General features: G+C 42.9%; 1 protein-coding gene across 9 annotated transcripts in view; it reads left to right on the plus strand.

Moving 5' to 3' along the window:
• Window positions 1–27,892, plus strand: part of ppip5k1a (diphosphoinositol pentakisphosphate kinase 1a) — a 144,086-nt gene that overhangs the window by 63,546 nt on the left and 52,648 nt on the right. For 6 of the 9 annotated variants that reach the window (XM_060912016.1, XM_060912017.1, XM_060912015.1 and 3 more), the window contains 10 exons: window positions 4,550–4,635; window positions 4,726–4,854; window positions 10,458–10,579; window positions 10,665–10,847; window positions 11,566–11,707; window positions 16,390–16,613; window positions 16,781–16,908; window positions 17,058–17,172; window positions 17,260–17,367; window positions 18,350–18,463. In XM_060912016.1, the coding sequence (XP_060767999.1) occupies window positions 4,550–4,635; window positions 4,726–4,854; window positions 10,458–10,579; window positions 10,665–10,847; window positions 11,566–11,707; window positions 16,390–16,613; window positions 16,781–16,908; window positions 17,058–17,172; window positions 17,260–17,367; window positions 18,350–18,463 (1,351 nt within the window). The remainder of the gene's footprint in view (window positions 1–4,549; window positions 4,636–4,725; window positions 4,855–10,457; window positions 10,580–10,664; window positions 10,848–11,565; window positions 11,708–16,389; window positions 16,614–16,780; window positions 16,909–17,057; window positions 17,173–17,259; window positions 17,368–18,349; window positions 18,464–27,892) is intronic. The other 3 variants (XM_060912018.1, XM_060912020.1, XM_060912022.1) reach the window with 1 other exon arrangement.

The raw sequence follows: 27,892 nt of genomic DNA on the forward strand, positions 1-27,892 counted from the left end.
TGACAGCTGATGTGCAAAACCTGCCCTGTACTGTCCCAAGTTGTGGAAACATTCCTCAGGAAAATGCTTCCGACAAACATACACCGTCTTAGGTAGACTCGATGGCGTATTATTGGAGTAAATAAAATTAAGCCACTGCGTCTTCAGGGTTTTCTGCGTTGTCACATCCATGTACAGCGCAATTTCCATGTTTCGCTCGCTTAGGTGATGCCATGTTGTTGTGTCCTCTATGGTCTCCTCACTACAACTGGGCGGGGCAATCCATACAGTGGGTGGGAATCCAGAGGGGGGGTGTGGGGATCATCTCCCTTGCTGACGTAGTAAAGGGAAGAGCTTATCAACGCGCCGTTTTGACGCGCCATTCTCAAATGTTGGGCATAGTTTGGTTTACACATTATGAAATTTCTAGCCACTGGGGTGACTTAAGAAGGTCAGAGGAACTCATTTTAACGTTAAAAAACCTCAGAAAGTGAAAATTTCATGCCATGGGACCTTTAAGGACTCGTGACTTGACTTGGACTTGGACTCAGACTCGTACGTTAACTGCATTCGGACTCGTAATTTGGAGGCGAGGACTCCGATTTTTTTCTTTCTTTATTTTTTGTAACTTCGCATAAGATATTTATATCTACATTAATTTTCGTACAAGAGTGTCACACCTGTACGCCTTGGCACGTGCATCAGATAGACTCTCACACACGCTCCGGACAGCGTGTGCACCAAACGGACTCTCGCGCGCGCACTGGAAACGACTCGCACCTTCACAGGATTAAGGCACAGTCAGCGCACCTATATAAAAACTGTGAAAACGGCATTGCTGATACGTTACCGAGCCTTATTTCCTTGTTTGGTTCTCTGATCCCTGATTTCCTGTTTCTCGTCTTTGATTCTGCCGAGTCTACGATAGCCTGTTTGTGCCTCGCTCGACCTGTTGCCCGTTTCACCGTTTTACGATTTTGCCTGCCGTTCTGGATTGTTTACCGTCTTCACTTGTATTGATAAACACACCTTCTGCACTTACATCCATCTACCAACCAGCTCTGACAGAATGCTTCACACTTCCTGATAAAGAGAAGCACATTCACCTGTTCATACGTCATGTTCAGGGACAAACTAATGTTAATGGCGCTGAAACAGCCACCGTCGCATGGTGCGATTGGAGTGTTGGACTTGACTCAGATCAATAGTGGACTCAACTCGAAATTTCCTTTAATGACTTGGACTTGACTCAGACTTGAACACTGGGGACTCGAGGCTGGACTCGGGCTTGAGGTTTAGTGACTCGACTACGACGCTGGTACAGAGTGACACTTTAGGTGCTGTTGTGAATGCTCTGGCTCTGATGGGCCACACCACAGTTAAATGGAGAATCTGGAGTTTGAGTACAGCAGCTCTGCTTTATTGGCTTCTGCAGGGGCAGAACAATAAATCCTCTTAGAGACTGGATTTTTTTTTTTTTTTTTTGATGATCTAGTTAATCTGCACCTTGGATACATTTCAAAGCCTCAATTTAAGGCTCAGGGGGTTCGAATATTTTAAAAACTCGCTCTTTTTTATTTTTACATAAAATTTTTAAAATGCTATTTTGAAAATGTATTGCATTTTAGAGCATTTAAAGGAGTTACTACAAAAAGAATATAAGCAAAAGTATTTATTGATTTTGCACATTATGACTCCTTTAAGCCTAGGTCACAACCGGACGTACGATTTTTTGGCTGTGCAATTTTTGGCGTTTCCCAAATTGCTGCGTTTTTTTTTTGTTCGTGGAGAAAGACGCACATTGGCCGTAAGTTTGTCTTGCAACCTGAAAAAAATATAAGCGCCCGTAGAGTTTGTTTGACATGACAAAGAACCTCTGCGGCCAGTCTACGGCTTGAAAATCAGCACGTCACACGCGTGCCCTTTGTGCGTTTTACACGCGCCCTCCGTGCATTTCTTGCGTTTTTTGCACGTAGGAGCACGTATGGCCGGTTGTGATCGAGGCTTATGGCACATGCTATTTGACATAATGGTTGTAATTTTATGGCTGTACTATACTGCAGCATTTCTCAACCTTTTTTCAGTCACGGCACCCTTCAGAAGTATGCAAATTCTCAAGGCACCCCTATATAAAATATACGTAGTCACGCTGACCATACGCTGACCCCGGCAGTGACGACGTGGCATGGGAAAGGGGGCCGTGAGACAAATTTTGATGATGCATGAGGCGGCGATGATCTGCATTAGTGTAACTAGTGTTTTTTGGAATTTTAATTCATTTTATTTATTTCAATGTTAGAATATATCATTTTTTGACGGCACCCCTAACGAAGCCAGACAGTACCCCAGGGTGCTGCGGCACCCCGGTTGAGAAAGGCTGATATATTGAATATTTTCACATTTTTAAAAGATGATTATAGAATTCACAGAATCCCAACAACCCAGTCAAACATTTTGGGTTACACTAAAAATGTTAGTGATTTTTACATGTTGGGTGTTTGTCATGTTTTAGCCAGAGGTGGACAGTAACAAAGTACATTTACTTGAGTACTGTACTTAAGTACACCTTTTGAGTATCTGTACTTTACTTGAGTATGAATTTTTTTTGGAAACTTACGACTTTAACTTCACTACATTTGAAAGACAAATCTTGTACTTTTCACTCCACTACATTTCGATCAAGGTCCTCGTTACTATGAAGCAGCTTTGAAAGTGGATGTTTTTTTTTCTTTTCTTTTGTAAAACGTGATTGGTTTTTTCGCAGGTGACACTGAGACAGCCGATCAGTAATCACTAGGGTCACGTCACGTCCATAGACTGGATAAAATCAAGTTCAATGATTTCTCCGCAGCGCTATTTGAACACGATCAGTTGATGGCAGAATGGAAGGAGGCGGTTCTTCTGGAGAACGCACACACACCCATGGCTATACCTAGAACCCATGTTTCAGTTTTCTGAAAGGATTAAAGATTCATTTCGTTTTAAATGTTTGCTTTGTTTGCCGAAAACGAACCACATCACGGCCTACAAAAACTCGCCGTCCAACCTGCGGAAGCATATTGAGGTATATAAACATTTTATTCCAAGAGAAAGCTTGCAGTGAAGTTGTCTGTGCTTTTAGAGCTAGTGATAACGTTGCAATAGCTATGCAGTCTGGTTAGTCAAATGACTTTCTATGGATTTGCCTGCCAAGTTGTCGTAGCCTTGTCCGCGGCTAACGTTAACACATAGCTAGTTATCTTGGACGCTGTTAGTTAGCATGTAAAAACAGAGTTACGCTAACACGAATAATGTTAACTTATCTGAAGTCCTTTCAGAAATGTGTTTTAGCATAATCTTGCCAAATAAACAGAATGTAGAAATCTTTCTTTTCTAGGGCCCACTTTACACGGGGACGGTCTGAAACAAAAACGCAAAAGTCCATTTTCGTTCTCACTTTTTTCCGCGTCTACACGACTGTTTTCAAGGAAGAAATCTGCGTCTATACGGTGACGCATAAATGTGTGGAATTCAATTGGATGTGCATGCCAGGCGGCTAGGTGATGCTGTGAAAGACCTGCGCTATGTCTGCACGCATGCGCAACGTCTTCCATCTTGTCTGATCTGCACATCTGCGCCGCGAAAACTTTGACTACTCTGGCTATGGTAAGTAAAAAAGTAAGAGCATACTATACCCGCCTCTGTTCATTAACGGTATATGTGCAGATTCGGTATAGATGTTCGAAGGACTCCTGGACGTTTATTAAAGCTGCCAGAGCAGCTTGAAGGTCCGTTGGATCGATGTAATCAGACATGCTCTTACTTTTTTACTTACTTTCTTACTTCCCGGGCTGGCATGTACAGTATATGACATATGTATGACGTAAACGCGTACCCGACGTGAGCAGATCCGAGCAGAGTTTCGCGTATTGGGTAGTTTAGACGGATATGCAACGGGCTGTTTTTAACTTATCCACTCTGGAAGGCGTTTTCAATTTTTTCCATTTTTCAGCCTCGGAAACGCCGTCCCCGTGTAGACGAAAGGCACTTCCGATAAAATATTTAGTCGTTTTTACCCGACAGCATCCTCGTGTAAACGGGCCCTAGTAGTGTTAGCTACACAATATGATTTTGAGTTTGAAAAGCATTTGCTAGCATGTCAGGTAGAGTTTCACTGACTAGCTAGCTTAACGTTAAACCACCATGATGCACAGCATGCGTTCATTTTGTGAATTCACATTTCTGTCTTTGGTAACAGCGTTAGGTTTTGTAAGTGTTGTGGCAATCATACAACAATGCGTTGACAGAAAATGTACTTTTAATACGCAAGTATTTTTAAAAGCAAGTACTTCAGTACTTTAACTTAAGTAAAAATTTGACTGGACAACTTTCACTTGTATCAGAGTAACATTTGACCAGTGGGATCTGTACTTTCACTTAAGTAATGGAGTTGGGTACTTTGTCCACCTCTGGTTTTAGCTGCCTGTTTTATCATATTGTTTTCAGTGTCAGTTAAGCTTGTGTAGGTACGATTGGGTTACAGCTTCATTTCTGGTGTCTGTTTTCACCACCACTAATCTTATGTATGTAGGTATGGCCATTTCTCTGGGATAAACAGGAAAGTTCAGCTGACTTACCTTCCCCACTGGCAGCCTAAGACTTCTAGTGAGGAAGAAGGTACAGGAAGACTCAGGATTTTCACACTGCATTCCTAAATTGTTCACATTGATTCATGCATGTGACATAATGGTGGTGTTGTCTTATCAGCAGACACACGTAATGAATGTCCGTCCTTGCTGCTGGTGTTAAAGTGGGGAGGTGAGTTAACGCCAGCAGGCCGCGTGCAGGCAGAGGAGCTAGGTCGAGCCTTCCGCTGCATGTACCCTGGAGGACAAGGTACACTTCTTCTCTTTCAGCTTTTCCTACACTGTTTCTTTCACACTTCTGCGGTCTCTCCACATTTGCATTTTTATGATCTTTCTTTCATTCACTCCGTTCATTCTTTGTTTTTTCCCCTCTTTCTGTTGCTTCCTATTTCCCCATTTTAGGCTAATGTTACGTAGCAGATGACTTCATATCATGCTTTTCACACAGCCTACGTTTTAACCCTTTTTATTTTACTATAGGCCCATGTATTTTAGTCTGATGCGTGACCCAGTGGCCACGGACAGGAGTCGTGCTTCCAAATTCATGTCCATTTTTCTAATCATATTAATATCACATACATTATGTATATAAAATCAGCTAATGTAGGGTGGGGACAAAAATGTTTTAGGAATGTGTAAATCTGTTCTCATCCAGTGAACCAGGGTGAAGTCAGACAACCTTGATTTGTTAGTTCTTAATTGTTTATTTATTATCAGATATGCTATATTCCTTGCCGTTTGTAGGAATTTATGAAAGTTGGTGCTTTAAATCCAGTACATGGGGTAATAAATAGACATGTAATGATTCATCCAATTCACAATATTGTGTTCACAGTTTGATTTTCCTACGATATGTTTGAAAAACATTAAATGAAAATTTTATGACCAAAAAATGCAACATTATATTTTCCTGTTCTTTATAAACTTAAATATTCCTTTTGTTAAAAATATAATTTTCTTAATAACCAACAAAAAATAATTTGCCCACATTTGTAAAGGTTGAAGTAAAATATAATAGCCTGTTTAACTAAAATATTCCTTTTATTAAAAATGAAAACGTTAATACCAAATAGGCCTTTTCTGAATAAAACTTTATGAACATTTCTACTATCTCCATTTGCTTCTCTTTTCTTTAGTGTTCAGCAGTCTGTACAAAGAGAGGTTCAATCTATTTGTGCAGTCAATCGCACAACAGCTCTTTCCCATTTTAGATCTGTTTTGTGTGTTTTTGTGGCATGAGAGCTGTGTTACTTCTGCCTATGGTGAAGTCAGGTGGCTGTGGTAAGAAGGGCTTGGAGCACTTCTATGATTCTCTGGACTCTGAAATGAATAACTGGTCTGCTGCAATGTTCCCTCCATCCCCTTATTAAACCAAAGCTGCACCTAACACCTCCATTCACTAACACCCCAACTTACTGAACAGTAATTTATTTACTGAAGTGTACATTAATGTAGTATTGATGTATACAGTGCCCGCCTCTACAGACCAAGTATTTAGATGTCTTCACAATTATTTTCAAAATGATCTAAAACTGCATAACGGATAAGTTTAACAAGCTAACAATCTTAGGACTAGTATTTAGTTTTCACAAGTTCACCCTACATATGTTCAATAGGATGCACCTGTTAATTTTAAACCCACCTGTGTGGAATTGGATGCTTGCACAATAAATATCTCGAACTTTGGAAGGCCTCACAGCTAAAATGGCAGATTACAACCCCGATTCCAAAAAAGTTGGGACAAAGTACAAATTGTAAATAAAAACGGAATGCAATAATTTACAAATCTCAAAAACTGATATTGTATTCACAGTAGAACATAGACAACATATCAAATGTCGAAAGTGAGACATTTTGAAATTTCATGCCAAATATTGGCTCATTTGAAATTTCATGACCGCAACACATCTCAAAAAAGTTGGGACAGGGGCAATAAGAGGCTGGAAAAGTTAAAGGTACAAAAAAGGAACAGCTGGAGGACCAAATTGCAACTCATTAGGTCAATTGGCAATAGGTCATTAACATGACTGGGTATAAAAAGAGCATCTTGGAGTGGCAGCAGCTCTCAGAAGTAAAGATGGGAAGAGGATCACCAATCCCCCTAATTCTGCGCCGACAAATAGTGGAGCAATATCAGAAAGGAGTTCGAAAGTGTAAAATTGCAAAGAGTTTGAACATATCATCATCTACAGTGCATAATATCATCAAAAGATTCAGAGAATCTGGAAGAATCTCTGTGCGTAAGGGTCAAGGCCGGAAAACCATACTGGGTGCCCGTGATCTTCGGGCCCTTAGACGGCACTGCATCACATACAGGCATGCTTCTGTATTGGAAATCACAAAATGGGCTCAGGAATATTTCCAGAGAACATTATCCGTGAACACAATTCACCGTGCCATCCGCCGTTGCCAGCTAAAACTCTATAGTTCAAAGAAGAAGCCGTATCTAAACATGATCCAGAAGCGCAGACGTCTTCTCTGGGCCGAGGCTCATTTAAAATGGACTGTGGCAAAGTGGAAAACTGTTCTGTGATCAGACGAATCAAAATGTGAAGTTCTTTATGGAAATCAGGGACGCCGTGTCATTTGGACTAAAGAGGAGAAGGACGACCCAAGTTGTTATCAGCGCTCAGTTCAGAAGCCTGCATCTCTGATGGTATGGGGTTGCATTAGCGCGTGTGGCATGGGCAGCTTACACATCTGGAAAGACACCATCAGTGCTGAAAGGTATATCCAGGTTCTAGAGCAACATATGCTCCCATCCAGACGACGTGTCTTTCAGGGAAGACCTTGCATTTTCCAACATGACAATGCCAAACCACATACTGCATCAATTACAGCATCATGGCTGCGTAGAAGAAGGGTCCGGGTACTGAACTGGCCAGCCTGCAGTCCAGATCTTTCACCCATAGAAAACATTTGGCGCATCATAAAATGGAAGATACGACAAAAAAGACCTAAGACAGTTGAGCAACTAGAATCAAGTCAAGTCAAGTTTATTTGTATAGCGCTTTTAACAATAAACATTGTCGCAAAGCAGCTTTACAGAATTTGAACGACTTAAAACATGAGCTAATTTTATCCCTAATCTATCCCCAATGAGCAAGCCTGTGGCGACGGTGGCGCGGAAAAACTCCCTCAGACGACATGAGGAAGAAACCTCGAGAGGAACCAGACTCAAAAGGGAACCCATCCTCATTTGGGCAACAACAGACAGCCTGACTATAATATTAACAGTTTTAACATGAGGACAGTTTCGTTGATGTTATAAACTCTTCATTGATGGAAACTTGAGTGCAAAACTGTTCATGACAACTGCAGTCCTAAAGTTAGCAAGACAACTGTAGTCCTCAGCCATAAAAGCATTACTCTAAGAGTCCAGAGCGTCCTCCAGGTATAACCCTCAACTGTCCTCATGGGGCCGTCCTTCACAGGAGCGATGCGATAAAACTCCGACCAGACACAGGGCACCAGGATGGATCAAGCAGGTCCGAGGGGCAGAAGAGGCCAGCATCTCAATCCCAGGACCAACATGTAACTCAGAGGGACAGATGGGAGGGGAAGAGAGAGAGAAAGAAAACACATGTTGTTAGGTATGCCCTAAAAATGACAAGTATTAAATCTGTGTGGTAGGCTCGCAGAGACGAGAGTCTTGACATCAGGCATAACACACAACAATGGCATATTAATATGGTAAAAAATATATCATGACCTGCTCTGGCTGGATCCTTGACTGGGTGATGGGAGCACACTCCTCAGCAGTGATGAGATGCAGATGGGACCCTTAGGGCTGGCCAAGACAATTCAGTTACATTTCACCAGGTCTGGGACATGTGACAGAAAGTTTGACTGCCGATTCCCTGCAGGCTACGATAAAATCCTACATTAGACAAGAATGGGTTAACATTCCTATCCCTAAACTTGAGCAACTTGTCTCCTCAGTCCCCAGACTGTTGTAAAGAGAAAAGGGGATGTCTCACAGTGGGAAACATGGCCTTGTCCCAACTTTTTTGAGATGTGGTGTTGTCATGAAATTTAAAATCACCTAATTTTTCTCTTTAAATGATACATTTTCTCAGTTTAAACATTTGATATGTCATCTATGTTCTATTCTGAATAAAATATGGAATTTTGAAACTTCCACATCATTGCATTCCGTTTTTATTTACAATTTGTACTTTGTCCTAACTTTTTTGGAATCGGGGTTGTAGATGATTCCAGCCGTCATGAAGACTAAAGAAGTGTGCAAGCATCTTCAAGATGAAGTTGTCCGGAGGAAAAATGATAGAAAAGATTAATAAACATTGTCAAAGCCTCAATGAACCGCCTTAGACGCATTATGAAATCCATTATAACAAAGGGGAAAAATGTGATACAACACAGACACTATATAGATTGGGCCAAACTGAGTGCTTGGGCAAGAAGGGCACTTGTCAGAGAAATGTCCAAGAGTCCAGCTACAACACTGGTGGAGTTACAAAGCTTTGTGGCAACTCTGGCACAATCAAAATGTGCAAAGCTCATGCAGACATATCTGAGATGATTCAAAACTGTAATTGCTACAAAAGGACAATTGACACCAAAGGGGTGAACATTTCTCAATTCAGGATTTATTTATTTTTTTAGATTTTTTTTTTTAATTTTCAAATAATACTGAGGACATATAAATATTTTTGAAGTATCTGTATGCTCATTATGATTCAAGAGGAGCAGAAAAAAAAATCCCTTTCTGACGTGCTTAAATTTGATGTTGCAATAGAGTAAAAAGAGAACTAATCATTAGAGGGTGAATACTTTCTGGAAAAACTAGAGCATACAGCTTATTTGGGAATGTTACAAATCACATTGATTGCTTCTATAGAATTAATTAAGGTTAAACTGTGTGGATTTTGTGATTTTTAATAGGTTTTGTCTCGGTTCTTTTTGTCAGAATATTGGGAATGTACAATTATAAAGCCTTTAATGTGGAAAAATTACTTTTGAACATGGTTTGTAATTACGGAAGCCGCGAGAGGCCCTTCATATAATCTTTTTTTTTTTATTCACCTTGTTATCCCGAGATAACGACATAATTAATTCAGGATCTCGAGAAAACAAAACCGTTATTCCGAGATCTCGAGAAAACAAAACAATTATTCCGTGATCTCAGCTGGATCACTGCATCTCCGTCGGTAGAGACGAAGCTGGGCCAGTCTTCTGCGGAGGTGCCGCGGACTAATTTTGAAATTATCCCTTATTAAAAGACTTAATGCAATCTCTCTCTGTGTCAACCCCTGATCAAAATATTGCCTTATTAGGTGATCGATTATTCCAGACATTCTAATGACCAAAGTTGCGTCTATACAGAATGAGAAATAGCCCCAAAGTCAGCATATCATGAGTCTCTTGGCATACCTGAATGAACCATTTCTCAGCTGTTTACTCGATCATGAAATAATTGTTTTGTTTTCTCGAGATCACGGAATAATTGTTTTGTTTTCTCGAGATCTCGAAATAACGGTTTTGTTTTCTCGAGATCTCGAATTAGTTGTGTTGTTTTCTCGAGATCCTGAATTAATTATGTCGTTATCTCGGGATAACAAGGTGAATAAAAAAAAGGATTATATGAAGGGCCTCTCTCGGTTTCCGTATGTAATACCGTCTTGATGATCTATTAAATAAAGTTTCTATATATTTACATGTTGAGTGGGTTAATGTCTGTGTGTGCAGAACCATAAATCACTTCCACTCTTGTTGTGTTTATAATGAGGGAATAGCGTGTATGAAAAATCCTTTTGTACTAAGGCATGTACATGTTCTCTTTTTTGGGGGTCTTGCCTGATGATATATTCTGATGTATGTTTTTGTGTGTAGGGGATTATGCTGGCTTTCCTGGCTGTGGCCTACTTCGGCTCCACAGCACCTATCGCCACGACCTCAAGATCTACGCCTCCGATGAAGGCAGGGTGCAGATGACTGCAGCTGCCTTTGCAAAGGTATTAATCTGCCAGTCAGATAAATGAATCGGTGTGCAGGTGTGTGTTCTGTGAACAGAGATCATTTTTGAGACATGCCTGGCAGGGGTTGTTGGCGCTGGAGGGCGAGCTGACCCCCATTCTGGTGCAGATGGTGAAGAGTGCGAACATGAACGGCCTGCTGGATAATGACCTCGACTCACTGAGCGGCTGTCAGCACCGTGTCAAAGCCAGGCTTCATGAGATCATGCAGAAAGATGACGACTTCACCGAGGAAGATTTTGACAAGGTGAACCCTTTTCACCAGCTGAAGTTTGCTCTGGATTGGACTGGTCTGTGTTTGTCTTAGATTTTCGGTTAGATAAAAAAAAAAAATTATATATGTGTGTATGTATGTATATAAAATGTGTGTGTTAGCTGTGTTGTAATGCATGTAAGGAATAAAACCCAACAAGGTGTGCTGTTAGAGGTAAATAATCAACCACAGGGTGGTTTGACGTGACTGGATTAAAGCCGAAGTGAATTATGTTCCTATAACGGCGCATCTCAAAGTACTTATACCTCTTATACCACAGCAGTTTGTTTTTATTAATTACTTTTTATCCATTAATAGTCACAAAATCCTCTATCCTGAATACTTTGTCATGATGAAAATCTTAGTTACGCTTTTACCTCTGTTACACTCCATCCAAATGAACATTTCCTTATAGAAAGCTTCACCATGTCAACGATTATGCATTTTCTTTATGAAATAACAACAAATTTTTAATCTGTTTATTAGTTTGAGTATCAGGCACATCTGCCATATAAGGTACCTGTTAGACGTTGCTATAAAAATAATAACTTTAGAATGAGTACATTAATAAGTGATTTTATTTTCTGAGCGACCGTTACAGAAAATCAGTGAGCACCTTCTGTTCAAAGAGATTCAAAAATTCAACAGCGCTGTGTGTTCAGTTGATATGCAACATGCACATGTACCTGTTATTCTTGATTTTCCCACTCAGCTGGCTCCAACAGGCAGTCCCTCTATGGTGAGCTCTATGAAAGCCGTTCAAAATCCAGTGAAAACATGCGACAAAGTGTACAGCCTCATCCAGGGCCTCATTTGCCAAATCCAAAAGAGACTTGAGGATCCCAAATCTGCAGGTTAGTCAACTGGAAGAAATTAATTGAGACATCAAATACATTGGGGTATTTACAAATCAGCGATTCACTTGGGCTGAATGTTACGATGTTATAATACAGTGTATATATATATATATATATATATATATATATATATATATATATATATATATATATATATATATATATATATATAAGTGTGATTTATACAGTGCTCAGCGTAAATGAGTCCGCCCCCTTTGAAAAGGAACATTTTAAACAATATCTCAATGAACACAAACAATTTCCGAAATGTTGAAAAGAAAGTTTAATATAACATCTGTTTAACTTGTAACGTGAAAGTAAGGTTAATAATATAACTTAGATTACACATTTTTCAGTTTTACTCAAATTAGGGTGGTGCAAAAATGAGTACAGCCCACAACAAAAACTACTACATCTAATACTTTGTATGGCCTCCATGATTTTTAATGACGGCACCAAGTCTTCTAGGCATGGAATGAACAAGTTGGCGACATTTTGCAACATCAATCTTTTTCCATTCTTCAACAATGACCTCTTTTAGTGACTGGATGCTGGATGGAGAGTGATGCTCAACTTGTCTCTTCAGAATTCCCCATAGGTGTTCGATTGGATTCAGATCAGGAGACGTACTTGGCCACTGAATCACTTTCACCCTGTTCTTCTTCAGAAATCCAACAGTGGCCTTAGATGTGTGTTTAGGATCATTGTCATGTTGAAAAAGTGCACGACGACCAAGGGCACGGAGTGATGGTAGCATCTTCTCTTTCAGTATAGAGCAATACATCTGTGAATTCATGATGCCATCAATGAAATGCAGCTCCCCGACACCAGCAGCACTCATGCAGCCCCACATAAGGACACTGCAGCCACCATGTTTCACTGTAGGCACCATGCAGTTTTCTTTGTATTCCTCACCTTTGCGACACCATACAGTTTTGAAGCCATCAGTTCCAAAAACGTTTATCTTGGTCTCATCACTCCAGAGTATAGAGTCCCAGTAGTCTTCATCTTTGTCAGCATGGGCCCTGGCAAACTCTAGGCGGGCTTTTTTGTGCCTGGGCTTTAGGAGAGGCTTCTTTCGTGGACGGCATGCATGCCATTCCTCTGCAGCGTACGCCGTATTGTGTCATGGGAAATAGTCACCCCAGTTTGGCTTTCTGCTTCTTTAGATAACGGCAGAGAACTTGCATGCCGATTTTCTTCAACCCTTCTCATCAGAAGACGCTCCTGTCGAGGTGTTAACTTCCGTGGACGACCTGGACGTCTCTGTGAGACGGTTGCAGTTCCAGCTTTCTTAAATTTTTGTACCACTTTTGCTACAGTATTCTGACTGATAAGTAAAGCTTTGCTGATCTTATAGCCTTCACCTTTGTGGTGTAAAGAAATTATTTTCTTTGGGGAATTCTGAAGAGACAAGTTGAGCATCACTCTTCATCCAGCATCCAGTCACTAAAAGAGGTCATTGTTGAAGAATGGAAAAAGATTGATGTTGCGAAATGTCGCCGACTTGTTCATGCCATGCCTAGAAGACTTGGTGCTGTCATTAAAAATCATGGAGGCCATACAAAGTACTAGATGTAGTAGTTTTTGTTGTGGGGTGTACTCATTTTTGCACCACCCTAATTTGAGTAAAACTGAAAAATGTGTAATCTAAGTTTACATTATTAACCTTACTTTCACGTTATAAGTTAAACAGATGTTATATTAAACTTGGTCTTTTCAACATTGTGGAAATTGTTTGTGTTCATTGAGATATTGCTTAAAATGTTACTTTTCAAAGGGGGTGGACTCATTTACGCTGAGCACTGTGTGTGATATATATATTTCATTATAATATAAAAGATCACGTGATCTGAAATGGGTAAACACAAATCCAAAATGGTGGGCGCTAATAGCTCTACTAGTGTGGCCAGTGATGCAATTTGGACCAAAAAAAAATGTGATAAAATGACAAAAGTGTCTGTGATTATTATCGCAAATCATCTTTTAACGTGTGGTAAACGAAGGTTTCAATGCTGCAGCTCACACAACTACCAAACAATGCGAATTCATTTGTAAATGTAATAATTTCTTACCTCCTGAAGTCTTTTATCATTCGGAAAAGAATGAAATGATAGATTACTCACAGTTGAATTGTTACTGCAGCCATAAGCTGTGCAGTAATATACCATTTTGAGCTATATCTCAGACTTTGTAGTTCACGAGTACAGATAATCCATACAGACACATGAAGTGTTTCGCCATTTGTTTACCCATTTCAAACCACGTGACCAGTGGAGCCGAGGAGGTCTATACTGTAAGTTTTGTAAGCACTTGTATAACATGGACTGGCTGCACTATTACTTAGAGTAACAACTAGCTGATGCACAAAATACACTTTTGTATTGACTAAATCAGGGGTTTTCAAAGTGTGGGAGAGTCAGCCCCCCTCAGAGAGCAAATAAACAACAGCGCCCCCCCCCCCACACACACACACAATTTTTGTTGTTGCTATACTTAATGTTCCATTCGTATTTTTTAAAAAATGGTTGTTGTACACATTATTTTTTTCTTTTACACATTTTAAACATCTGTGCTTTTCTTTTTAAAACCTCTTGTTTTACACATTTTAAACATCTCATAGCATCGTTAGCTAGCACCTCTTGGCAGACAACACACTGTGGCAGTGGAGCATCTTCAGATCCAGTCCATGAAAATCCATCTCATCTCATCTCATTATCTGTAGCCGCTTTATCCTGTTCTACAGGGTCGCAGGCAAGCTGGAGCCTATCCCAGCTGACTACGGGTGAAAGGCGGGGTACACCCTGGACAAGTCGCCAGGTCATCACAGGGCTGACACATAGACACAGACAACCATTCACACTCACATTCACACCTATGGTCAATTTAGAGTCACCAGTTAACCTAACCTGCATGTCTTTGGACTGTGGGGGAAACCGGAGCACCCAGAGGAAACCCACACGGACACGGGGAGAACATGCAAACTCCACACAGAAAGGCCCTCGCCGGCCATGGGGCTCGAACCCGGACCTTCTTGCTGTGAGGCGACAGCACTAACCACTACACCACCATGCCGCAACACCCATGAAAATCCAAACTTTAAATAATCGTGGTCATACTTCCTTCTTTTTTCAGTCCCCCCAGGATTCCGCGGGCCTTTTTTGTGATTGTTGTGGGCTAAAATGTCTGATGTTGCGGGGGGTTTTCCAAAAAATTGCGATGAAAGTTGCGGTGTTTTTTAGCTTTTTGTTGCGATTACATTGCGGGAGGAAGTGAAAGTTGTGAGAAATTGTTGCGATTTTCTCTTTTTGTGATTAAAATTGAGTGATATGTTAAATATTAAGTTATTACTGAAAAACTATTGATTAAAAAAACAAAGACACTGAGAAATGGTCCTATAAACAGCTTTACCAATATAAAAGATTACCAGGACTACAAAAATGCAGAAAAATAGGCTTTACTTATCCAAATGCACCTGTTGATTCAAAAGTTAAAGTGCAGAGAACCTCACAGCACAACATGAAGTTACCTTAAAATATAATATAAATGCCTCAGCTTTCATGTAAGAAAAAAACCTATTAATACTAGTACTGTGTGCAGGCAGTCTCTCCTGAAGACTAAATTAAACAATAATTATAAACTAATAAAATAAATGGCTCAGGCTTCATAGAAGAAAAAAAACAACAATTTGAACAGAATCTCACAGTATGATGCTGAAGCTGCCTAAACAATGGAAAATAAAATACCATTTTGGCAAAAATGTTGGCATCCATTAATTTCTTGTATTAAGTAAAAAATAATGTAAAGTGCACACAGTCCTTCACTGTAAACATAACACACTTTCAGTAACAGAATTTAAGCCGACATAAATACTGACTCGCACATGCAGTGTTGCCAAATACTGCTGACGTTTTCCAGTCCAAAATATGTTCAAAATCCGCCAAAATCCATTTAAAACCGCCCAATCTGGCAACACTGCACGCATGCTGCTTCTCTTGAACGTATACACGGAAGTAAGGCGGAAGTTAGTTTGTTGATGTCACCTCAAGACTACGCCAACGATTGGTCAAATTTGCGGGAAGGTTGCGGTGATTGGATAGAATTGCAACACCGCCCTGAATTCGCGGGGATTGGTTGAATTTACGTTGAATTTGCAAATCGCAACATCGCGAAATCCTGGAGGCTCTGTTTTTTTGCTTGGCCCAGACTCTGTCTCCTCACTCACTGGTACTAAAAATCGATCCATTTTGTCTCTGGTAAAGGCTAGCTGAAGTTCGCTAAATGTCCGCAATAGTAACTTATTCCGGTTTATTTTTCCTCACGTTGCGCCCCCCCTGAAGAACTCTGGCGCCCCCCAGGGGAGGCGCGCCCCACACTTTGAAAAGCCCTGGACTAAATCATTTATTATTTTTGTGGATGTTGGAGAAATACATTTTGTTACATGTCTGTTTTACAATGATATTACTGCGTACTGCGAAACTGAATTGAGCGATTGTGATTTGATATTTTTGCCATGTCGCCCATCCCTGTAATCCCCAGATAAATTGTAATTAAAGCAGCCAACAATTCAATACAGTATAATTTGAAATGTAACCAAGTGTGCAATCTTCTGTTCTGAAAGCGAGTACAGTGCCCATTCTGTGTCAGTATTAATGAAAAGGGTGTTTTAATTTCCTCAGATCTACAGTTGTACCACAGTGAGACTTTGGAGATGATGCTCCAGCGCTGGTCTAAACTGGAGAGGGACTTCTACATGAAGAACGGACGCTACGACATCAGCAAGATTCCAGACATCTATGACTGTGTGAAGTATGATGTTCAGCACAACAGTTCCCTGGGCCTAGAGGACACTGTGGAACTGTTCACCCTGTCACGAGCGCTGGCAGACATCGTCATACCACAGGTACACTCTGCCTTCATAGGCTCTAGTATCATTATTGGTTGACATAGGAGCTTTTTTTTGGATTACAGGACACAGGTCATGATGAGCAGGTTTTCTAATAACTTCCATAATTTCATACATGTACTTCTTAGTTGAAATATCACATACCCTTTTTTATGTCTCTTTAGGAATATGGCATTAATAAGATGGAGAAGTTAGAGATCGCATATGGCTACTGTCTGCCTCTGATCAAGAAGATCCAGCTGGACCTGCAGAGGACTCACGAGGACGAGTCGGTCAACAAGCTCCATCCGCTGTAAGCTTGTTTTATGCACGTAGGCGCACATTTTTGTTTAAAAACAAAGTTCGGAACATTAAAATAAAATAGAAAAAGAGAAGGTTGCCTTTTCATACTGAGCTGTTTACATCCTGTTTCATCCATCTGTGTTTGTCCTCTTTTCCCAGGTATTCCCGTGGTGTGCTGTCACCAGGCAGGCATGTACGGACACGACTGTATTTCACCAGCGAGAGTCACGTCCACTCGCTGCTTAGCATCTTCCGCTACGGAGGGCTGCTGGATGTAAGTTACATACAACTTAGGACTCTTGTAAAAAGACCCCTGAGACGGAGGCTGCATGCACCAACACGAGCTTCTGGTTTGTTGTAGGAGGACAATGACCAGCAGTGGAAGAGGGCCATGGACTATCTAAGTGCCGTGCCTGAGCTCAACTATATGACCCAGATAGTTATCATGCTGTATGAGGACAACAACAAGGTATTTTGTTGCACAAATTTAGTATTTTGGCTCTGTAACGCTTCACCAGAGAGCCACCAAACTTAAATTTCATACCTCGGAACAACTCGCGTAATACATACATACATCTGTTATGAGCCGCACTCATCTTTTTTTGCACATTGGAGCAATTACCCTTACATTTTCTCGCAGGAAATGCATCTCTAGTTATTATTTCCTATATATTGTAGACGGATACATTAGGGTGCATCAGTTGCCCTCACTTTCATAAAATCTGCTGCGTTTTTGTTTGGGTGTTCCTTTTCACCAATAAAGACATCCTGTAAAATTTTTTGATCATATTCAAAAGTCTAATGGTGGCACCATGAGGTTCAATTTTGCCAAAAAACGCTTATTTTATGTTTTCGCGTAAGGTTTGAATCACAATGTTGGACTCCATTTATTGATTTCTTGTGACCCAGAGATCATGTTAAGAACCTTTGCAAGGGATTGAGAAGCGTTCATGTGATTCATAATACATTTGTATTGTTTAAAAGTAGTTGAACAATGATTCAATGAACAGCTAAAACTCAAACTGTGCTTGATAATATATTTAGAATATGTACTAAAAATGTGTATCTAAGATATTTGGTATACTCTATAAGGTGCCATAATGTTTCATGAAAAGTGATCGAAATTTTGTCATAAAAGTCATAAAATAGCAGCTTTTTCCATAACTTTGAGCTCCTGGTGCCACCATTAAACTTTTGAATTTTGTCAAAATATTTCACCCAGTGTGTTTTCTTACCAAAAGGAACATAAAAACAAAAATGCATCATGATCGGAGGAACGTTTCATTTTTAGGGGGCAACTGATGCACCCGAGGATAAATGTAATAATTTTATATATATATATATATATATATATATATATATATATATATATATATATATATAGTCCACATGATTTACTAGTTCTATTAAAATGAGTCACTTCTATTAAATAGACCTTTACTGTATTGCAGGACCCCTCCTCAGAAGAGCGCTTTCATGTTGAGCTGCATTTCAGCCCCGGGGTTAAAGTGTGTGAAGAGGAGAATGCACCAATGGGCTTCGGTTTCCGTCCTGCTTCTTCAGAGGTAAAATGAGTTACTTTGAGTTTCTTTCCAAAAAGTACTGGTTATGAATCAGCAATAAGGTAATTTATTTTTTTCGCGGTCCAGTTTCCATCAAATCCTGCGCTCTGATTGGCTGGCGAGCGGGTCCGTATCCTACGATACGGACCCCAGTTACGGACCCCGGTTATGGACCTCTGGCGACTCACTCGTTCACAACAACAACAAACAGCATTTTTTGTCAACATTTTTTTTATAAGATTTATTTATAAGATTATCATAAATCTTATAAATTTTTGCCAGCATTTCTCAGGAGAATAGCATTAATTTTACAGCATGTATAGCGATAACGACAGTGTTCACAGCGAAAGCGAGTTTTACTACCCTGAGGAAGAAGAAATAAAAGAAAACATTTCAGGAGAAAGCTAAAAACCTGTAACTGTTGCTAACGCCGAGCAAAAACATGGCTAAATCCCGAATGACTCAATTTTGTATAAATAGGGGACTACATAGGCAGCAAAATGTAGTTTTTTTTTTTTTCCTCCCATGGAAGTGCACTTGTATACCGAGGAGGAAGCAATTTGCATTACAGTCGTGAATGAGGATTCAAAATGGCGTCTCGGCTCGGTTTTCCCTTTCGGGCGCTCTCGCTTTCTGTCAGAATTTGGTAAAGAAAAAAATAAATATATTATTTACCAGCTTAAGGTCGGTCCGTATGGTGACATACCGTGACCTCGGCCTTGAATACTGACCTCGGCCCAGAGGGCCTCGCTCAGTCCTTTCAAGACCTCGGTCACGGTATTTCACAATACGGACCTCCCAGCTGGTAAAGAACATATATGTATGTTGAATGACTACACTCTGGTATGTAAAGGATATTGCACGGTTGCACAAAGATATGAAGTTTATCTTTGAGTGGTGAACATATTCACAAGTGAGCAAAGCGAACGAGTGAAAATATTTTCAGCACGAAAAGATGAACTTCACATCTTCATGCCACTGTGTAATGTTCTTTATATTATATGGACACATTCTCACACACACAAAAAATGCAAGTTAATCAAAAGAATTTTAATTTTGAACCAGTTCGCCATTTTGACAACACCTGTCTAGTTAGCACGAAAACATTGGGAGTGATGTCATCAGAGTGAAATATCAGGAATTATTATACATACAGGACACTTTTTCAATGGAATAAAAACATGTGTTCTATTCCCTTCTAGCAGGTTTCATCCATTTGGTTTGATAGCATGCAATAGTGTATTATGCCACTCTACCCAATGCGTTCAATATGGTTTATGATATTGCACGTTGTCAAGACAACATGACGTCATACGTCAGAACTGATACGCATATTCCGTTGCGCATGTGCAGAAACATTTCTTTGTTCACCAGGAAAGCGAAAGACGAGTTGAACACCTAAAAGGCTACCAAGACTTCATTAGATATTCCATCCATTATCCATAACCGCTTATCTTCTGCAAGGTCGCAGGCAAGCTGGAGCCTATCCCAGCTGACTATGGGCGAGAGGCGAGGTACACCCTGGACAAGTCGCCAGGTCATCACACGGCTGACACATAGACAGACAACCATTCACACTCACATTCACACCTACGGTCAATTTAGAGTCACCAGTTAACCTAACCTGCATGTCTTTGGACTGTGGGGGAAACCGGAGCACCCGGAGGAAACCCACGTGGACACGGGGAGAACATGCAAACTCCACACAGAAAGGCCCTCGCCAGCCACGGGGCTCGAACCGGACCTTCTTGCTGTGAGGCGACAGCGCTAACCACTACACCACCGTGCCGCCCTCATTAGATATTCTTCACGCATATTTACAAGCAGTGGCGAACTGTTACTATTAGAGCTGGGACTTGAGCTCAGCTAAAACTTAGCCAGACACACCAAAAAAGCAACAGGGCAAAGGATTTTGCAAGGGATTAGCGGCAGGCTGCCAGGTCGCTCCGTTGTGTGTAGTTGTCAAGTCAAGTTTATTTATATAGCGCTTTTACCGATAAACATGGTCGCAAAGAAGCTTTACAGAATTTGAACGACTTAAAATATGAGCTGATTTTATCCCTAATCTATCCCCAATGAGGATATGTCTGTGGCGACAGTGGCAAGGAAAAACTCCCTCAGACGACATGAGTAAGAAACCTCGAGAGGAACCAGACTCAGAAGGGAACCCATCCCCATCCAGGCAACAACAAACAACATGACTATAGCATTAACAGTTTTAACATAAAGTCAGCTTTGTTGATGCTATAAACCCCCCACAGACGGAAACCCGAGTGCAAAACCGTTCACGACAACCGTAGTCCTAAAGTCAGCAAGTCAACTGCAGCCCTAAAGTCAGCAAGTCAGCTGCAGTCCCCAGCCACAAAAGCACCACTGCAAGAATCCAGAGTGTCCTCCAGGTGCGACCCCCAACTGTCCACATGGGACCGCCCTCCACAGGAGCGATGCGATGAGATGAGTTGTCAAGTCAACATCAAGCATGCGTACAGAGCCATACCCCTCCCCCACCTCGGCCAGTCAGACCATCTTTCCCTCCTGCTCTCCCCAGCCTACACCCCCCTCAGACGCAGAGCCAGGCCCACCACAAGGACTATCACAATCTGGCCTGACAATGCACTCTCCAAACTACAGGACTGCTTTAAACAGACAGATTGGAACTTATTTGAACCCCAGGAGCTGGAGACATTCACAGAAGCAGTGCTGGACTATATCAAGTTCTGTATCGGGAATGTGACGGTGGATAAAAACATCCGGGTCTTCCCAAACCAGAAACCCTGGATAACCAGCCAGGTCCGCTCACTCCTCAGGGCTCGTGATGCTGCCTTCAGGTCAGGTGATAGAGCTCTGTACAGAGCTGCTTGAGCTGATCTGAAAAGAGGCATAAATAAAGCCAAGGCAGACCACAGGCTGTGCATAGAATCCCACCTGTCCAGCAACAACACACAGGAGGTGTGGCAGGGCATTCAGGACCTCACAAACTTCAGAGACTGTGATGCACCAACAGGAGACTGAAGTGTGCCGCTAGCAGAGGAGCTAAATTGCTTCTTTGGTCACTTTGAAACATCTCAGCAGCACTCATCTGCTCCTGCCCTGCCCCCACCACCACACAGTTCCTACACCACTCCTTTCACTATACAGGAGCATGATGTCAGACGGGTGCTCCTGGCAGTGAACCCCAAGAAAGCTGCCGGCCCAGATGGTGTACCTGGTAAGGTGCTCAGAGCGTGCGTCCACCAGCTGGCCCCTACCTTCACCAGGATCTTTAACCTCTCCCTGGCTCAGGCAGTCATCCCGCCCTGCCTAAAATCTGCAACAACAATCCCAGTGCCGAAGAAGTCTCCCGTCACCAGCCTGAATGATTACCGTCCTGTGGCCCTCACCCCGGTAATCATGAAGTGCTTCGAGAGACTAATTCTTCAGCACATCAAGGACCACCTCCCCCCAGACTTCGACCCCTACCATTTCGCATATCGCACAAACAGATCCACAGTAGAGGTCTGCGCGGGTCGGATTTTTCAGTCTCGCTCCCGCCCGCATTGTGCAGTCCCACTCCCACCCACGCCCGCAAAGAATTATGATTTTCAGTCCCGCCCGCGCCTGCCATATTTTGTCCCGCTCCCGCCCGCAAATCCCGCATGATGCAGACGTTCGCATTATTTCTCACGAAAGTTCTTGTCTTGACACAGCGTGATGGTGCCCCACCCCCTACTTTGAGTGGATTTGAGCATAAATATCTACAGCTTACGTTCACGTTTGTTATTATTTACCTTGTTTCTGAATTCAGCATGTAGTGTCTCTAATAATAATAATTAGTGCTGTCAAGCGATTAAAATATTTAATAGCGAATCACGCATTTTTGTCACATGAGAAGCCATTGTAATTCTCTGATCAGCATAAAAGAGTGAATGGGCTTGCTTTGTACCAAAGTTTTGTTTTTTTTTTTAATTGCAAAGCAGAGCTAGCAAGAGAACCATGAGTGAACAACTCTAATCAGAGAGACAGGTTACACAGTGACGGTAGGCTTGACTCAATGCTATCCCAGAAATCCTTCCTGTAATATGCAAATTTGGCCGCCTCTGATTGGACAGCCAAATTTGCATATTACAGGAAGGATTTCTGGGATAGCATTGAGTCAAGCCTACCGTCACTGTGTAACCTGTCTCTCTGATTAGAGTTGTAGACTAAGGCCAAGTTTACATTAGACCGTATCTGTCTCGTTTTCTTCGTGGATGCACTGTCCGTTTACATTAAACCGCCTGGAAACGCCGGGAAACGGGAATCCGCCAGCGTCCACGTATTCAATCCAGATCGTGTCAGCTCCGGTGCTGTGTAAACATTGAGATACGCGGATACGCTGTGCTGAGCTCTAGCTGGCGTCGTCATTGGACAACGTCACTGTGACATCCACCTTCCTGATTCGCTGGCGTTGGTCATGTGACGCGACTGCTGAAAAAAGGCGCGGTCTTCCGCCTTGTATCACCTTTCATTAAAGAGTATAAAAGTATGAAAATACTGCAAATACTGATGCAAATACTGCCCATTGTGTAGTTATGATTGTCTTTAGGCTTTGCATCCTTCCACTTGCAAGTGGTAAGTGATGTGCGCTGGGATCACACACACAGCGGCTCAGTCCCAAATCACAGCTTGTGCACTTCACTCGCGTGCTCTGTGAGCTGCGCAGGGCCTGCGCAGGATGCCTGCGGAGCCGAGCGTATCCGTGTATTGGTGTTGCTGTGTGCACGCAAATCGTGTATTGGTGTTGCTGTGTGCACACTAATCGTTTTAAAAACGTTAATCTGATGATCCGCTGATACGGTCTAATGTAAACATGGGCTAACTCAAACAGTAAATCACTTCACTCATGGTTCTCTTGCTAGCTGGGTGTGAATGGAGAGTCATTAGAGTCATCAAAGGATTTCCCGTTAGGGTGATAAATGGCAAATTTAAGCTGCTATTCCTTACTCAATCTGGCAATCTGACTCTCTCTGCAGATTTAGGCACCTTAAAATGTTTTTATTAATGCCAAATAAAATATCCAGCACAAATTATATATGATGGACATAAATTAATAATTTATAAATTTTATTTCAAACACGATTTTAGTTAGCGGGACTGCAGCTTATCACCGCTCCCGCCCGCGCCGCATATGTGCGCTCCCGCCCGCGCCCGCATATGTGCACTTCCGGTCCCGCCCGCGCCCGCAATGAGCTTTCAAAATTTGTCCTGCGCCACACTGCTTTGCGGCGGGTCCCGCGGGACTCCCGCGGGAGTGCAGGGCTCTAATCCACAGAGGATGCCATCGCCGTAGCTCTCCACTCTGCGCTAAATCACCTGGAGCAGCAGCAGAGCTATGTCTGCATACTCTTTGTGGATTACAGTTCAGCTTTTAATACAATAATCCCGGACATCCTTATTAGAAAACTGGACACTCTCGGCCTCCCCCCTCTCACATGTGCCTGGTTAAAGGACTTTCTTACTAACTGGCCCCAGACTGTGAGACTTGGCCCCCACTTCTCTTCCACCCGCACGTTGAGCACCGGCTCTCCACAGGGCTGTGTGCTGAGCCCTCTCCTGTACTGCCTCTACACCCACGACTATAGTTCGACCCACAACAACAACCTCGTCGTCAAGTTTGCTGACGACACCACAGTGGTCGGACTCATCTCAAAGGGAGACGAGGCAGCCTACAGAGAGGAGGTCCTGAAGTTGGCAGCCTGGTGTTCAGAAACTAACCTCGCTCTGAACACCAAGAAAACCAAAGAGCTCATTATTGACTTCAGGAAGCACAGCACCGACCTAGCCCCCCTCTACATCAATAACGTGTATGTGGAGAGGGTCCACACCTTCCGGTTTCTCGGCGTCCTCATCTCCGCCGACATTTCCTGGTCAGTAAACATCACAGCAGTCAGAAGACTCAGCAGCGGCTACACTTCCTGAGAGTCCTCAGGAAGTACAACCTAAACTCCAACCTGCTGCTGACCTTCTACCGCTCATCCATCGAGAGCCTGCTGACGTACTGTATTACAGTATGGTACGGCAGCTGCACTGCTGTAGACAGGGAGAGGCTCCAGAGGGTAGTTAAAGCCTAGGTCACAACCGGACGTACGATTTTTTGGCCGTGCGATTTTTGGCATTTCCCAAATCGCTGCGTTTTTTTTGTTCATGGAGGAAGACGCACGTTGGCCGTAAGTTTGTCTTGCAACCTGAAAAAAAACGTAAGCGCCTGTAGAGTTTATTTGACATGACAAAGAACCTCTGCGGCCAGTCTACAGCTCGAAAATCAGCATGTCACACGCGTGCCCTCCGTGCGTTTCACGCGCGCCCTCCGTGCGTTTCTTGCATTTTTTGCACGTAGACCGGCCGTAGGAGCACGTACGGCTGTTGTGACCGAGGCGTACGGCTGTTGTGACCGAGGCATAAGGCAGCACAGAAGATCATTGGCTGCCCTGTCCCCTCCCTGATGGACATTTACACTTCCTGCTGCCTTAGCAGAGCTAAAAACATTATCAAGGACCGCTCCCACCCTGGCTTTGATCTGTTCGACCTGTTGCCCTCAGGGAGACGCTACAGGTGCATCAGGACAAAGACAAACTGATTCAAAAACAGTTTCTTTCCAAAAGCCATAAGCGCCCTGAACTTGGATATGCTCTGACTTTATAGTCTATTTATTTTACTATGTGACTCTCCTCATGCAATAATTTATAATGTGCAGTACTTTATAAGGGACTCTCTCTGTGCAATACTTTTATAATGTGCAATACCTCACTCCATAATGTGAAACACAACACATGCACCTCAGGACTGTGCACCTTACATACAGCACATGGACCTCAGGACTGTGCACCTTACATACAGAACATGCACCTCAGGACTGTGCACCTTACACACAGCACATACACCTCAAGACTGTGTACCTTACACACAGCACTTACACCTCAGGACTGTGCACCTTACACACAGCACATACACCTCAGGACTGTGCACCTTACACACAACACATACACCTCAGGACTGTGCACCTTACACACAGCACATACACCTCAGGACTGTGCATCTTACACACAGCACATACACCTCAGGACTGTGCACCTTACACACAACACATACACCTCAGGACTGTGCACCTTACACACAACACATACACCTCAGGACTGTGCACCTTACACACAACACATACACCTCAGGAGTGTGCACCTTACACACAACACATACACCTCAGGAGTGTGCACCTTACACACAACACATACACCTCAGGACTGTGCACCTTACACACAACATATACACCTCAGGACTGTGCATCTTACACACAACATATACACCTCAGGACTGTGCACCTTACACACAACACATACACCTCAGGACTGTGCACCTTATACACAACACATACACCTCAGGACTGTGCACCTTATACACAACACAAACACCTCAGGACTGTGCACCTTACACACAGCACACACACCTCAGGACTGTGCACCTTACACACAACACGTACACCTCAGGACTGTGCACCTTACACACAGCACATACACCTCAGGACTGTGCACCTTACACACGACACGTACACCTTAGGACTGTGCACCTTACACACAGCACATACACCTCAGGACTGTGTACCTTACACACAACACATACACCTCAGGACTGTGCACCTTACACACAACACGTACACCTCAGGACTGTGCACCTTACACACAACACATACACCTCAGGACTGTGCACCTTACACACAGCACACACACCTCAGGACTGTGCACCTTACACACAACAAGTGCACCTCAGGACTGTGTACCTTACACACAGCACACACACCTCAGGACTGTGCACCTTACACACAACACACACACCTCAGGACTGTGCACCTTACACACAACACACACACCTCAGGACTGTGCACCTTACACACAGCACACACACCTCAGGACTGTGCACCTTACACACAGCACATACACCTCAGGACTGTGCACCTTACACACAACACACACACCTCAGGACTGTGCACCTTACACACAACACACACACCTCAGGACTGTGTACCTTACACACAGCACACACACCTCAGGACTGTGCACCTTACACACAACACATACACCTCAGGACTGTGCACCTTATACACAACACATACACCTCAGGACTGTGCACCTTATACACAACACAAACACCTCAGGACTGTGCACCTTACACACAGCACACACACCTCAGGACTGTGCACCTTACACACAACACGTACACCTCAGGACTGTGCACCTTACACACAGCACATACACCTCAGGACTGTGCACCTTACACACAACAAGTGCACCTTAGGACTGTGCACCTTACACACAACACGTACACCTCAGGACTGTGCACCTTACACACGACACGTACACCTTAGGACTGTGCACCTTACACACAGCACATACACCTCAGGACTGTGTACCTTACACACAACACATACACCTCAGGACTGTGCACCTTACACACAACAAGTGCACCTCAGGACTGTGCACCTTACACACAGCACATACACCTCAGGACTGTGTACCTTACACACAACACATACACCTCAGGACTGTGCACCTTACACACAACACGTACACCTCAGGACTGTGCACCTTACACACAACAAGTGCACCTCAGGACTGTGCACCTTACACACAGCACATACACCTCAGGACTGTGCACCTTACACACAACAAGTGCACCTTAGGACTGTGCACCTTACACACAACACACACACCTCAGGACTGTGCACCTTACACACAACACGTACACCTCAGGACTGTGCACCTTACACACAGCACATACACCTCAGGACTGTGCACCTTACACACAACAAGTGCACCTTAGGACTGTGCACCTTACACACAACACGTACACCTCAGGACTGTGCACCTTACACACGACACGTACACCTTAGGACTGTGCACCTTACACACAGCACATACACCTCAGGACTGTGTAACTTACACACAACACATACACCTCAGGACTGTGCACCTTACACACAGCACATACACCTCAGGACTGTGCACCTTACACACAACACGTACACCTCAGGACTGTGCACCTTACACACAACACGTACACCTCAGGACTGTGCACCTTACGCACAACACATACACCTCAGGACTGTGCACCTTACACACAACACATACACCTCAGGAGTGTGCACCTTACACACAACACATACACCTCAGGAGTGTGCACCTTACACACAACATATACACCTCAGGACTGTGCACCTTACACACAACATATACACCTCAGGACTGTGCATCTTACACACAACATATACACCTCAGGACTGTGCATCTTACACACAACACGTACACCTCAGGAGTGTGCACCTTACACACAACACATACACCTCAGGACTGTGCACCTTACACACAACATATACACCTCAGGACTGTGCATCTTACACACAACACATACACCTCAGGACTGTGC

Source organism: Neoarius graeffei, chromosome 27, assembly GCF_027579695.1.
Source record: "Neoarius graeffei isolate fNeoGra1 chromosome 27, fNeoGra1.pri, whole genome shotgun sequence".
Lineage (NCBI taxonomy): Eukaryota > Metazoa > Chordata > Actinopteri > Siluriformes > Ariidae > Neoarius > Neoarius graeffei.